The sequence below is a fragment of the Vicugna pacos genome, chromosome 12 (genome assembly GCF_048564905.1).
Source record: "Vicugna pacos chromosome 12, VicPac4, whole genome shotgun sequence".
Classification (NCBI taxonomy): domain Eukaryota; kingdom Metazoa; phylum Chordata; class Mammalia; order Artiodactyla; family Camelidae; genus Vicugna; species Vicugna pacos.
This window is the reverse complement of record NC_132998.1, coordinates 60,063,756-60,078,171: the sequence shown is the minus strand read 5'-3', so window position 1 is coordinate 60,078,171 and position 14,416 is coordinate 60,063,756. Positions and strand designations below refer to the sequence as shown.

The following is a 14,416-nucleotide window of genomic DNA, read 5'->3' as shown; positions in this document are numbered from 1 at the left end:
CCACCCCAGGCCCAGGCGGAGGGGCACCACTCCCCGTCAGGCCACGGAAAGAGTGGGGAGCAGGGAAACAAACCATTCATCTTCTCTGAGCCCATGAGGGCATCTGCAGTTGGGAACGGAGGCCTGCTCCAGGCCCTCACAGGGACAGAGAGGATGACATGCAGCCAGGAGTGGGGAACGGAGGAGCAAGATGCTGGCTCTGCAGCCTGGCAGGGGGACTCCCTGCACTCCCGCCAGTGTCCCCGTCTCTCGGGCCAGCTGCTCAGCACCATTCCTTGGCCCCCGTCTCTTTTAATGGGTCCTCACGTCTTAGGGCTCTGTGCCTGGCCCAGCCTGGCTCACCAGCTCACTGAGGGGCCAGGGCTCTTCACTGCCAGCCGACAAAGGGCAAACACCCGAGCCTGGTGGCCCAGACCCCCCCAATCTGACTGTTGACGCTGAGCCCACCTCTGAGGTACAGCTTAAAGCCTCTTCCATGAGGCCTGCCCCCTCCCAACCCCCTCTGGCTTTCTGGTCCCTTTCCCAGACCTAATTTCATTTTCGACCTGGTCCCACGGATGGCACTCCGCCATGGCCACTCGCCATCAGGGGCTTACTGTGCTTTCTTGCTTCTCAAATATACATCCCAGCCCAGACTTCGCCCATGAACTTCCACACCCCCACATCTGGCTGCCTGCTCCACATCTCCACTTGCAATCCAACAGGAATCTCAAACACCCCACGTGCCACATGGAGCCCTGATGTGAGACTCCCAACCTGCTCCTCCTGCAGCACCCCCTCCTCAGACATGGCAACCCCTCTGGAGGCGACTTAGGTCGTTCTTCACCTCCTACTTCACATCTGGTCCATCAACAACTCTTGTTGGCTCCACCATCAAAACACCCAACTTCTGATCACCCTTACCACCTCCACCACTGCCACCCTGGCCTGAGTCCACCCTCCCGGGCCTCCCTCCATCTGCCCTTGGCCCCTCTGTTCTCCATCCAGCAGCCAGAGTGACTTCTTAAAAACATAGATCAGGTCATACAACTCCATCTGCTTACACCCCCTAAATCCTGCACATCCTATTTAGAACAATCTCAACCATTTCTAGTAACAATCTAGAGACTTTTACATGCTCGGGTCCCTGCCCACCTCTCAGGCCTCATCTGACCCCAGACCTGCTCCCCGCCAACTCAGCCCTGAGCTGCTCTGGCCTCACAGATGGCCCTTCTGTACTAAGATGGCTCCTGCCTCAGAGCCTGCAGCCTTGCTGTTCCCTCTGCCTGCAAGCTCTCCCTGCCCTTCCTTGCTTAAATGCCACCTCCTTGGAGAGGCCTTCCCAGACCATCTTATCCAAGACGCCCCCTCCCCAAGTCCCTATCCATCCTATTGCTCTGCTTTACTCTCCGCATGACACTGAGGCACATCGGAAATTATGTCACCCTATGTCGTCAACTCTAAGAAGACAACAATTGTTAGACGCACCATTATTTTCTGTTACACACACACACACATGCTGCTAAATAAATCATCACACACAGCAGGGGACAGTGTGCCTCTGGGAGCAGATAGAATACAGGATCCACTGCCTACCTGTTGGGCTGTCTGCCTTGCCCTCACATACAGACCCCAGTGCTCTGGGAGCTGGGACCTTGTTCTCGCTCGAGCTCCTGACAAAGCATGTGCTCAACGAATCCCCCTCAGATGAGCAAGTGAGTGAGCGAGTGATCAGCTTTCAACCTCCTGGGCTCTGAGGCAGAGATCATGGCCACCACCTCACAGGGGAGCAGTGGAGGCTCAGGGAGGGCAGTGCTGAGACCAGACCACCCTGGGAGCTGGCGGAACAGGGCCGGGCTCTGCCTCCCCACCTTCTCCGCGCATGGTCCCCCGGCACTGCCTGGACAGGGACACAGCCAGGATCTTTAGAGCCTGGAAGCTCCCAGAGAGCAGAGCCGTTGCATCCTCTGTGGCTGCTCTGCAGTCGCCCCCCAAGTAACTGCCCTCCTCTGAACTGCAGAAGCCCCCTGCACTGCCGGCCATGGGCGGCCCCCGGCCCTCTGCCCCTCACCTGAGTACTGCTGTAGCAGCCAAACCTTGAGCTCGATGAAGCTGTGGGCGAAGTGGCAGCTGTCCTCCCGCAGGCAGCCGTAGCGCACCTCGTGGCGGCACACGTCGAACTGGAAGTGCTCCTGGAACTGGCGGACCTTGGAGTACTTGAGGGAGGTGGAGCGGACGATGTGCACCAGGCACCTGGCGGGGCGGGGACAACGATGATGCAGTCTGCAGCCCCTACCCCCCATTCCTAGTAGGGCTCCTCCTTGGGTGCCTCTTGCCCTATTAACCGTCTCCAGAACACAGCAGCACAGGAGGGAAGAGGTGGGGGTCCTGCACTCAGTTCTGGTGTGAGTCTCAGCCGTATGCCACTGCCCTGGCCTCAGTTGGGGGACAGCTCAAAGATGGAGCTGCCCATAGGAGGAGGGCACCAGATTCCACCAGCTATGAGGCTGCAAGGAGGGGTGCAAGCTAGGGAACCTCAGGTTCCCTAGCTCAATGGCCCAGAGCTGGTCCTGCACCCAGAGGAGTAATAATCGAGCACCTCCTCTGGGCTGGGAGCCTTAATTACCTTCACAGAAACTCTAGGAGATTGTGATCATCGTCGACTTTACAGATGAGGAAGCCAAAGGTCACAGTGCCAGAGGACATAAAACAGGCCATTGTCCAGGCTGGGATTTAGACCCAGGCCTGTCTGACGCCAGGAACTGGGCTCCATCATCCATGCCAGAGCACAGCCAAGGGGAGTCAGAAGGAGCAAAGGCGGGTGCCAGGCCCCACTCAGCCCCTCCCACTGACTGTCAGTCGCCCGTGTCACGTCAGTGGAGGCACTGGAAGGGAGTCAGGGATGTGGCCCCACCTGTCTGCTAAGTAAGCTGCTTCCAAGCCTCAGGTTTCTCATCTGTACATCAGAGATACTAACTCTTCCCTCACAGGACTGCAGAAATTATTACAGCACCCAAGAGAATGCGTGGAATATAGCAGATACTCAATAAACGTAGTTCTGTCCTTTCTAGGTGGATGCTGGATCTGAGTCCCAAATCCTGCCTCTGGCCTTGACACCCAAGGCCCACCATCTGGCCTCAGCTGCTCCCCAGGCATCTGAGCTGGGGGACCCCTGGGGGACTCTCTACCTGCTACCACCCTGGGCCTGGCCCAGGTATGGGTCCCACTCACTTGTTGTTGTAGAAGCTGTGCTTGGCAGCCAGGTTGGAGCAGACAGACGGAGAGTCCTTGGTGCCTTTGCTGATGATCCGAGGTTTACTGTCAAAGCAGATCTGCCCGGGGAGAGAGTGGGCTGGGACCCAGCATGGCCATCCAGGAGGGACAGACTGGGTCCTTGCAAGCCCTGCCCTGAGTCAGGGGAGTGAGGAAGGGAATCCCAGGGTCTGTGGCCTTCCCTCTCTGATCCCATCACTCCAAATGCCTGGGCAGGGGGTTACTCCGTATCATCTCTTAGCCTCAGTTTCCTCACCTGTAGCCTGGGGAAAACCACACCTGCTCTGTTCCCCAGGTTCACTGTGAAGCTAGAAAAGGATGTAACAGAACTGCTTTGTAAAGTACATGCAGCCATCTGGCTGTGAGCCGCGACTCCCTGAAGGGAATGGGCAGCCCACCTGCTCTAAGAGTCGGAGGGAAGGGCTGGCTGTGTGGTGGATCAAGGTTGGCTGAGCGGTACTGAACTCTGCCAACAGCCTGGACCCCCGGCTCTCACTTCATGGAGACAGACCTGATGCTGTCCCTGTCCCATCACACTAGGGCTGGGTGGGTGGGGAGACAGGAGGCCAGCACGGTCTTCTGTGACAGCTCCTGGGAGGAAATGAATAGCTTGGCGGAGCTGCTGGGCTCAGAGCTGAGCCTCAGAGGGCCCAAGACGCACAAATGGGGAGGGCACTCCAGAGAGAGGGCTCAGGCTGGACACAGGCAGGAAAGGGGGCAGGAAGGCACAGCGGGCATTGAAGCCAGCTCAGCTGGGCGAGGAGGCGTGGGGAGGATGAGGAGGACTTAGAGCACCTGAGTCTATGACAGCCGCAAGGAAAGAGCAGGTGTGGTTATTTCTCTGTCTGGCCCCAGTTTCTACCTCTGCAAAACGAGGGGGCTGGGTAGGATCTGGGCTCTAGTGTGATAGGCTCCTATGGGCCTAACTGACAGTCCAAGGACCTACTGATTCTGAGGTCAGGCCCCCAGAACCCGTGGGCTCCGGGGCTGCCAGTCCATGGCGGAGCGCGCCGGGAGCCCCTCCCAACTCTGTCTGTGCAGCGAGCGTGGAGGGGCCAGTGGGCGGGCAGGCAGCAGGTACCTCACAGAGGAAAGTGAAGATGCCCTGGTGCTCCTTGAGGAGCTTGGCGATGGTGAGGCTGCCGCGCTTTACGCCCCCCAGCGGGTCGAAGAGCAGGTCGCGGTTGAGGGTGCCCTTCCGCTCCTCCGTCCACACGTCGATCTCCTCCTGATGGTAGGCGAAGGTGCAGTTATCCCCGTACTTACAGTCCTGCTTGTTAATCATGTCTGCAAAGAGGCAACAGGACACACGTTCCGCCAGGCAGGACGGCAGCCGGCAGCGCCCTGATGACCACCACTGTGGCCGGTGACTACCTGGCGGGGCCCGGGCTCAGCGGAGTGTGCGGTGGGGCTGGCCGACACGAGGACTTGAACGGGGGATGGTGGCAGAGCTCAGGGAAAGCCCTTCCCAGGCCAGGCCCCTCCTCTGCTCTACACCTAGGTGCGGGGGGTTCCTGAGTCTTCATGCGCAAAGCACGGCGGCCATCCCGGCCCCAGCACCCCACAGGCTGCCGTGTGTGGGTCAGGCGAGAGGACGGGCATGGAAAGGGCTCTGTGGAGCCTCTACATAAACACGAGGGGTGTGAAACTGCCACTGGTGGCGGAAGGCATGCACCTTGGAGTCTGGCAGACTTGGGCTGGGAATCTTTGTTACTCCTGAGTCTCAGCTGTCTGTCCATGAAGGGAGGACATGGGCTGTCGTGGGGATGAAGAGAAATAACAGATAAAACTCCAGGGGGCCAGGGAGTTGGGAGGGCAGCAGGCTCACTGCCCAGAGACCGGCCATTTCCTGAGGGTGGGAACTGTTCCTCTTTCTTTCTCTCCCTGCCTCACAGTCTTCCTAAGTTGGCCCCGTCCCATCCTGCCACCAGGCCTGCAGGCACACGGCTGGGTGACCCCATAGACAGCTCTGCGTTGTAACCAGCTCTGCACCCAGGGGGAAGCCCTGCAGGGAAGGGCTTCCCAAGATCCAGGGCCTGCTCAAAGGAGGAACAGAGGATGACCAAGTTCCTCGGGCACTGCATGTGCAAGGAGTCAGCCAGGGTTCAGCGTATTTGGGGAATGGCTGGGGCAGATGGGGGACGCGTAGGCCTCGCAGAATTGGGACTTCATCCACACCGGCCAGGGCAAGGCTGGCGGAGGCCTTTGTGCTCAGAAATGACAAATCTTTAAGATCCAGCTGGGAAGACAACGAGCTGATCCAGAAAGCCAGGAGGAGCTCCTGTCACGGGCTGGTTGTGGGATAAAGCTGGAGCCTGGAGCGGGCTCCCAGAGCCTGTTTCCTCACCCAGAGTTGTTGTGAGGATGTGTGATGACAAAAGGGGATGCTATAAAGCACTTCAAACATCAAGACTGTTCACGTCTTGCCATGTAGACGGCACTGAGACGCTTGATTGGGGAACAGAAGAGAGCAAATGGGGTACTTGACAGACGTCCATGTTAACCAAACTGACGTGAGCCCAGAGGTGAGGACAACGACACAACATACTCACTTTTAAATGCTAATATTCATCAAGCCCTGACTACGTGCCAGTCCCCAGCACTTTACACGGACTCTCCACCTCCTTCCAACAGCCCTTTGGGACCCTGCAGTGCAACAGAAACTAGCTGTGCGTGAACTGTCTGACCCTGCCACCCGGGGGTGCAGGCCCGGCGGGCTCCAGCTCCAGAGAAACACTGGATGCTCCCGCCTGTCCGGGGGGCTGGTCAGGGCACGCGCTGCTCGTTCTGATGTTCGGTCCATCCTCCATGGACTACCGCCGCTGCCTGTGATGAGGAGCAGTGGCGGCTGGGCGTGAGGAGCCAGGCCCACCCACCTTTGCACAGGTAGTAGGAGCCCACGAAGCTGGTCTTGGTGGGCCGCGGCCGGATCCGCTTCCAGGTCTGGTCCTCGGAGCTCCGGAGGCGGCCGAGCAGGATGTCCCGCTTGCACTTGTGCTCAAGGCCCTCGCGGTAGGTGTAGTCACCCGCCCTGGGGCCTGCTGGGCAGGGAGGACAGGGGCTGTGGTTCTGGAAGCGGAACTGAAGGGGACGGCTGATGCCCAAGCAGTGGGAATTAGCCCCCAGACCTGAAAAACCCACCTCCTTCCCCTGGGCCTCCCGCCAGTTCCTGCCACCCCTTCCGTGCCACAGGCTCCCTGGAGATGGGGGCCTCAGGCTGAGGAGACGCCCTCCAGGGAGCCCCTTCCAGCACCCACCCACTTTCTACCACCACCCTGATTCTCCAGGGAGCCTGACCACCTCAGTGTTTCCCTAGAACAAATTATGAAGAGAGTGCCTGGTAGAGACCAGGCCCCTCCCTCCCTTCTGCCCTGGAAAGATTCCTCCTCTGCCAGAGTCCTCCTCTCCCCCTCCTTTTCCTCTTCCCTGGTCCTCTCAAATCTTCTGACCAAGGGCTTCCTCTCCCAACAATGGGGTGGGGGGTCTCCTCAAAACAACCAAGAGGAAATGGCCTTGTGGGGACCCCATGTGATCTGGCTGGGCCAGCACCGGGTGTGCACCAGCTCGTGGGGCGTCAGTCTGCTCCCCCAGCGCAAGGGCAGCGAGCAGTGGGTGTGCGGACCGGGGAGGCAGGCTGAGGTCCATGCAAGGAAGAATTCTCATGGGCACAGCCAACCAGCAAGACAGCGTTTTGCTCCCCATCCCCGCAGGGCCACAGGCTTTGGTAGGATGACTGCTGAGGAGACGGGGGGGAAAGTCCTGCAGCGGGTGGACGGCAGCAACTAGACGACCTCTGAGGTCCTGTCAATTCCAACACCTCTGAGATGGAGAATTCTAGACCGGTAAGATTTTTAACCCTGAGATACCAAGAGATTATTAATTCTAAAATGTCAGGACTGTGGGATTCTGGCAAATAAAACGCCATGAGTCTTAGCGTCTAGAATTCTGAAATTCAAGGTGTGCTTAAATTGTCCACCAACATTGGGCCTCTATTCTGAACTGCTTCTACAGTCTCCCTTGGTTTTAGGGGCCAGGAGTCTAGGAACTATACTTCCTAGACTCCCTCGCCACCTGGGTTCTAGGCAAGGCTTCACGTCACCCAGCGAGAGGTGGACGGTTAGTGGAGCGTGGGGAGGGGAGGGGGCTGCATTTCTTTTGGCAGATGCCAGCTGGACTCTGGTTCCACAGCCAGGCACCAGCCTCTGAGCTGCAGGGTGGTTGTGACACTGGCCAGCAATTCGGGCAGCCTCTAGAGCTCCGTGTGAGAGCAGCACAGCCCGACTTCTGGTCCTCAGCTTGTGGAGAAGTAGCCTAAAGGCCCAGTGAGACTCCTGGCTTCCGCGCCTCCTGCCTTTCCAGCAGTTTTGAAAGTCCCCGACTCCCACGTTACATCCCTGTCTGCTGGAAATAGCTGGAGGGGCTTCTGTCTTTCCACATTCATCTCTGACTGGTCCAGTAGGATTCTGTCATTCTGGAATTTTACGCTTCTGCGATTCTGGGCATTTCTGGGCAGAGGGTGGATAAAGGAGGGACATTACCTGTTTTGGGGTAGCAGAGCTGGCAGGCCTGCTTGAACTCGTGGGTGGCAGCCAAAGGGTTCTTGATGAGCAAGGCGGTGTTAGGCATGGAAGGCTCTGGCTGTGATAGGAGGAGGCTGGCCATTTTGGGGCTGGACCACTGGGGCCAGCCTGGGCACCAGAGGTGCGGGCACTGTGACACCCCCTAATCCCACCCATGAGCAGAACTGCAGCACAGGACCCTCCCTCTTCCTCTACCCTCCCAGCCGGGGAGCTCCTTCTAACATGATCCAAGAACCCAGCAGGACTAGACTACCGTAATAGGGGTGCATGGATGACAGTGACCTTGGCCCAGGACCTTTCCTTGAGTGAAAGCCCAACATGGAAGCAGAGGAACAGCAGTGGCCCTGTACAGGCTCGTCTGCCTGTCCTCTCTCCCGAGCCACCAAGGCAAAACTCGGAGAGGTTGGGTGACGTCCCCAGGGCCACACAGCTGTGTCTAGGCTGAGGCCAGAGTGCAGGCCATCTAAGTCCTGGTCAACTGCTGTCCTGAACTCAACCCTGGCCGAGTCCCGAGAGCAGAGATGTTACGGACCCTGGGGAAGTTACTTAACCTCTCTGAGCCCCGATGTCCTCTTTGGACAGACAAGGGTGGCAGTGCCCTCTGCTTGCCCTCCCAGCACACGGTTGGACTAGGAAGGGTTTGGAAGGAAGAGCCCACCTCTGGCCCATCTGTTCTGAGGGTGCCCCTCCTTGGCCCCCTGGGGCATGCAGCACCTATCCCATGCTGAGGGCTCACCCCTCACGCTGGAGCCCACAGCCACTTTCCCCCACACCCCAGAGAGCACGAGGTACCTGGTCACCAATCCTCGCCGCATCACTCACCGAGGGGGCGGGCTTCTGAGTGCCGCTCGGGGGACGGTGGTCCTGGGAGTTGGTTTCCTCTGGGTCAGAAGACACAGGGGTCACCCACCTGCTCTGAAGGGCATGAGGGGCCCCCCAAGGACTTTCTCTTAAAGTATTTTTAACTTGGGGAAGCCATCCAGGGCACACATCCTCTACTATTCAGGCCACTGCCCAGGGACATAGAAGCATCCTAGCCTGAGCATGTCCACCCTGTGCTTACACCTTCCTTGGCCCCGTGGTCCTTAGGAGAAAGTTCGAGCTTCTCAGCTAGGCTCATGGGCCCTCTGAGACCAGCCTCAGGCCTTCAAGGCTCCCAACCTGCCCTCCCCTCTGCTTGTCTGCCAGTCCCTGCGTCATCAGGCCTGTGTGGCGCTGTGGCCTCTGCCAGCAGATGACCTCCTCCTTCGAGACCCGGAGACAGCTCCGCCATCACCGCTCCAGGATGTCTCTGTGCAGCCCGTCTGTGCCCCTGCAGCTCTGTGAGCTCTCCTTGGCAGTGAGTGCCCTGGCCTAAGTCCAACGGTTAGAAAGCCAGTCCCACAAGGTGTGTTTCCTCTCCAGCGCTCTAGCTCAGAGTGGTGCTGAAGGAGCCCACGGCCTCGCACCCTTCCCCCAGCCTCAGGATCATCCCCGTGGGGTCCCACCAGTCTGGCGACCCCAGGGCCCCAGGAAGCTGGGCGGAGAACACCAGAATGCAAGTCTGGAGTCCTAAACTATCTCAGCTCTGCTGTTTGACCCCTTAGGCCTCAGTCCCACACTGTTCGGAGCGCTGCAGGAGACACAAACTCAGAAGACGTGGCCCTAGACCATGAGGCAAAACAAAACTGTAATTCCAACTCCACTCTCCAGAAACTGGAAAGGAGCGTGCCCACCCAGGACTCACCCATGAAGGAGCTGGGCTTGTCCAGGGAGCCACGGGTCGACCCGAAGCTGTCAAGGGCGTCCAGCCGGGTCTCTGAGTATGGAAGCAGGTCCAGGGAGTCCAGAGCCGAGCCTGGAGGGTCGAGGGCATCCAGCACAGAGGCAGCCAGCTTCTTGGAGGGGTCCATGACGAGGCCGAAGGAGGCAGGGGGCAATGGGCTGGAGACGGGGATGGAGCCGCCCACCACAGGTGGCAGCAGCGGGGTCCCGCCAGGAAACACGGGTATCAGCTGGGGCAACTCACTGGGCACACCGCTGCCAGGCAGGCCACCCTGCATCAGAGACTGTGAGGTGGGAACAGAGGGAGGGGTCGGAGGATAACTGGACCACTCAGGCCTGGGCAGAACCCCAGGCACTGCAGGCCCGAAGCTAGCTGACCCCTCTGTGTCTGGGCGCCAACCTGTCCCACTGGGTGAAGAGGTGGAGCCAGGGATCTTCCATCCCTTCTGGATGCAGGTTCTGCTCCGTCTTGTTTCTACCCAGAGCAAGTCCCTTTGCCTCCGTTTCCCCAGCTGTGACAGGGAGATAGGGCCTTCCTTTCACCCCACATGGGACATGAGGATGATTGTGATGGGGTCCTAGGTGGGAGAAGGGCTCAGAGGAACAGGAGGGCACAGCATGGCTCACCAGCGAGTCTAGGAGGGTGTCCAGCTCCGGACCAAAGACGTCCCCATCGGAGAAGTCATCCAGGCTGTCAGTGCCGGGGAGGGCCCTGCTGCTGCTGTCCAGGGGGGCCAATAGGTCCAGAACGTGAGGGAAGAGGGGCATCGTAGGGGTAGAGAGGAGGGGGGCCGGGGAGCCTCGCAGGTCCACGTAGCAATCTGTGGATGGGGTGGGGCTCAGTAGCTGTAGGGGTCCTGCTTGGCAGGAGTGGGGTTGGTGTCCCAGGGCCCTGGGGTCCTCATCCAACACCATCCCTCCTTTCCCCACCTCCCACCAGGAGCCCTGCTGGCCTTGCCCCATCGGGGGAGGCTCAGCTAGTGAAGAAGGGATGCCATGGAGCGGGAGGGGCTCCTCCAGTGTCTCCCTGATGGGCCTGGTCAGGGCCTGAATGTCCTGCCTCTGGGGGAAGCAATGCCCTCTCTGACACTTTTAAAATGTGGCCCCTCCAGGAGGGGAAGGTGTAGCTCAAGGGGCAGAGCACAGGCTTAGCACACCCAGGGTCTTGGGTTCGATCCCCAGTTCTCCTCCAAAAATAAGTAAATAAATAAGCAAACCTAACTACCTCCCCCTCAAAAACTAAAAAATAATCAAATGGAATGTGACCCTTCCTGGAAGTCAGTGGGAAAAGGGAGAGTGGACTTTGAAAAAGGTGGGATTCCTAGTTGGAGGATAGGGTCCCCCCACCTCTCAGGCTGGAGAGATGCTCTCCCCTGTCCGAGGTAGGGTGGGGTCTGTTTTCCTGAACTCACTGTCTTCTCTCATGTTCAGGTAGTCGGGGCAGGGAGCCCTCAGGAGTCCCTGTCTACAGGGCTGGGAGGGGAGGGACTTGACTCCTCTGACGCCTACCCCGGTACAGGGTCTCCACCCAACCCCGGTGCACCAGGCATACTACCTGTTTCGATGTCATCTATGGACCCCAATCCATTGGAAGTTCCCTGTGGAGAGGAAGGACAGGGCGGATCAGGCAGACTGAGAGCCGTGGTGCCCAGCACTCGAGGCCCCTCCCCAAGCGACTGACGCTGATGCTAACCAAGGAGGCAGGGGGAGGGGGAGTTAGACCAGCCTCATGTCGCCCCCGAGGGAGTGCCCTCAGGGGAAGGGATACGACCTCTGGGTCCAGCTTCCTCACCCATCACAGGACAGGGCCCATACCTTGGGAAGGTACCCAGCCCTCTACACACATGCCAGGCCTGGATAGTCTGCAGCTCAAAGACAAAAGTGCCACTCCTGAATCACCAATGTCCCTCCCTCATTACAGCCCCAGGCTAAATCAGCCCAGGTGGGATCCCAGTGCCACCCTCGGACCTTCTGAGCTTGCTCTGTGGCCTTGCCAAGTTCCCCGTCCTCTCTGGGCCCGTTTCCTTACTAGTAAGGTAAGGATGATACAGTCATCCACCTCCTCAGACTGTTAAAAGGATGAAATCACTTGAAATTTGTACAGAGCTTAGAACAGGGCCTGACACAGAGGAAGTGCTTTATGTGTTTGTTAAATGTGCAACATCAGATTTTAATCTAAGTCATCAGGAGGTTGGCTGCAGGGAACGGGTGTCCTCATTCATCAGCCTCCACGTTCCGTCCGAGTGGACTTGCCTGGCTTGTGTCCAGCTCTGGGCTGTGGTGGGTATTTCTCCACCTGCCTCTAGGCCTTTGCTCAAGCCTTCACTCTCCCCTGGCCTTGGGAGCTGTTCCCTCCTCTCCACCTGCCTGAATCCTGCCACTCCAGCTCTATGAAGTCCAAGGAGAGCAAGAGGCCAAGGCTGCCTCAGGCTCTGTCTTCCTAGAACTCACAGCCCTCCTGGCATCTTGCTCCCCCTGTTGCCAAGTGGCAGCCGTGGCTCAGACGCCACACCCGCAGGGCCGTGCCTGTTTCCCAGGTCGTTAGAAGCTCCTCATGGGCACAGCTCGTGCAGTCTCCACTCCCAGGCATGCATGTGGATATCTTGGTACTTCCACATGGGGAACCCTGCAGGGATCCCAGCAGCCAGGCCCACACGCAGTGTCTGTATATAACTTAAAGACGATCAGGGGATCTGGCTGGGACACTTCCCCTGTCCTCCTGTCCCCTGTGTGTCCTTAGGCCACTATGTATGTGTGGGAGGGGATATGTGGGTGTGGGAGTGTGTGCTGGATGCGGGTATGTCTGCATGCATGCACATGTGTACACACACGCAGCACCATGCTAGTGCACTGAGGCAGGGTCTGACCTGTCCTCTCCACCGTGGAGTCTACTCTGTGTGGGCTTCTCACAGACCCTCATCCTTGTGAACTGCCCTGGCCTCTGTGCAGGTAGTGGGGCCCCCAGCAAGGTTGCAGGGATGGGTGACTGGTTTGGCAGGGGCTGGGGCGGTCCTCTGGCTGCAGATTCAGTAGACACCAAAGGTTGGCCTTTGTGGAGCTGGGCATTCCACCCACATCTGCTGTGGCCCTTTGGCCACAGTCATTTAGTCACTCAACAAATATTTTCAGTGCACCTGCTGTGTGTGTCCCAGGGGAGCTCACGGTAGAGCCAAGGGGATGGGTGCACACACGTCTGGTGGGTGAGGAAAAGATGGTGAGGATGGACAGGGAGGCTGGAATCAGACTGTGGAGTGGACTGTGAGCTTTTTGAGGGTAGGGGCCATGTATGTCTTGTTCAGCACATACCCAGACCCCAACTCAGGGCCCGGCACACACTGGATGAACTCAGACAAGTCACCTAATTCCTCTGTGCCTCAGTTTCTCCTTTGTAATAGTGGGTAAATAGTACCTCCCTCCAGGTGTTCTGAAATTATTTGCAGCTGTGCATTCATTCACTCACTGCTATGGTCTGAATGCTCATCCCTCCAAAATTCATATGTTGAAATCCTAACCCTTAAGATTATGGTCCTAGGGGAAGGTGGCCTTTGGGAGGCGATTAGGTCATAAGGGTGGAGCCCTCATGCCCTTGAGAGCCTGGTCCAGGCCCTGGTGATCTTGCCCTGTGAGATTACAACTCGAGGACCACCTGTGACCTAGGAGGGGGGTCCTCCCCAGACACCGAATCTGCTAGCACCTGGATCTTGGACTTCCCAGTTTCCAGAACTGTAATAAAGTTATTTTCTTTATAAATCACCCAGTACATGGCATTTTATCACAGTAGCCTGAACAGACTAAGACATTCACTTAATTTTTTTTTTTTAAGGACCCGGTAGGTGCCAGGCCTAATATAATTCTGGGTTATGAACCATCATGAGTGCTATATACGCAGATCCACATTTGCCTCCCTTGCAGCCTGGTAACCCTCCAAGGGCAAGGACACAAGTAACTCAGCCCTGAGAGTTTGTTGAGTGAATGAATGAAAGTACTGGAATGCTCTGGAGGGAGGGAGGCAGGCCTGCTGCTGCCTCGCTATGCGATATCAGCCAAGTCCCCTCCTCACTCGTGGGCCTCAGTCGGCCCTTGTACAAGGAAGCAGCAGGACACCAGCCCCCCTCAGCGCTCGTACAGCCTGTTCCTCCCCTTCCAGGAAGCCTCAAAGTCCACCTGAGCAGTTCCTGCGTGGTGAGCGGTGGGGGGGCCTGATGCGTGTGCTGGGGGGACAGGGCCTGCTGGCCTGGTCCCAACTGCTTCTCCTTCTCCTTCACTCCTTCCTTACTCCCACCCTTCCTGCTGCCATCGTTTCCTTTCTCAGGGGTCTGTGAGTGGGGTTACCCCTGACAGTTCCCCTGCAGTGACCACTTCCACCACCGGCAGCCACAGCCCATCTCCACTCTTCGCCCCTGCGGTCACAAGAGGCCCCTCTGGGAGGTGGAGGTGCTGTGGGTCCTAGAGCTGCCCTTGAGAGCCTGGTCCAGGCCCAAGCTGTCAGTCATCCCTCTTCCCAGGGCAGGTGCTGGCCTACAGCAGTGGGGACAGGGGTAAATTGAGCCCGATCCTTCAGTGTGATGCCTCTGGCCCTGCTGCTTTAGGTCATTTACCTCCCAGAGAATGAATCCCAAGCTCTCATGACGGGTGAACCAAGACAGGTTGGTCCTGAGGTGGCGGGGGCGCCTGGGGGGCTTGGGAGGGAGGCTCGGGGTCCTGGCCCCCATCCTACCTGATCTGCCACACCAGCCGCGGTGCCGTTACTGAGCAGAGAGAAGGTTTCCAATTCCTGCCAGAGATTGGAGAGAGGTGGGAAGAGATGAGGATTCTGCAAA

General features: G+C 58.3%; 1 protein-coding gene across 5 annotated transcripts in view; it reads right to left on the bottom strand.

Annotated features, from left to right (window-relative positions):
- The window catches only part of ZC3H7B (zinc finger CCCH-type containing 7B), a 57,819-nt gene that overhangs the window by 7,940 nt on the left and 35,463 nt on the right, over positions 1-14,416 (bottom strand). For 4 of the 5 annotated variants that reach the window (XM_015241656.3, XM_072973593.1, XM_072973592.1 and 1 more), the window contains 10 exons: positions 14,314-14,370; positions 11,152-11,194; positions 10,224-10,417; positions 9,559-9,880; positions 8,625-8,713; positions 7,791-7,890; positions 6,129-6,290; positions 4,334-4,539; positions 3,211-3,311; positions 2,051-2,232 (listed from right to left, as the gene is read on the bottom strand). In XM_015241656.3, coding sequence (XP_015097142.1) covers positions 2,051-2,232; positions 3,211-3,311; positions 4,334-4,539; positions 6,129-6,290; positions 7,791-7,890; positions 8,625-8,713; positions 9,559-9,880; positions 10,224-10,417; positions 11,152-11,194; positions 14,314-14,370 — 1,456 coding nt within the window. The remainder of the gene's footprint in view (positions 1-2,050; positions 2,233-3,210; positions 3,312-4,333; positions 4,540-6,128; positions 6,291-7,790; positions 7,891-8,624; positions 8,714-9,558; positions 9,881-10,223; positions 10,418-11,151; positions 11,195-14,313; positions 14,371-14,416) is intronic. The other variant, XM_072973594.1, reaches the window with a different exon arrangement.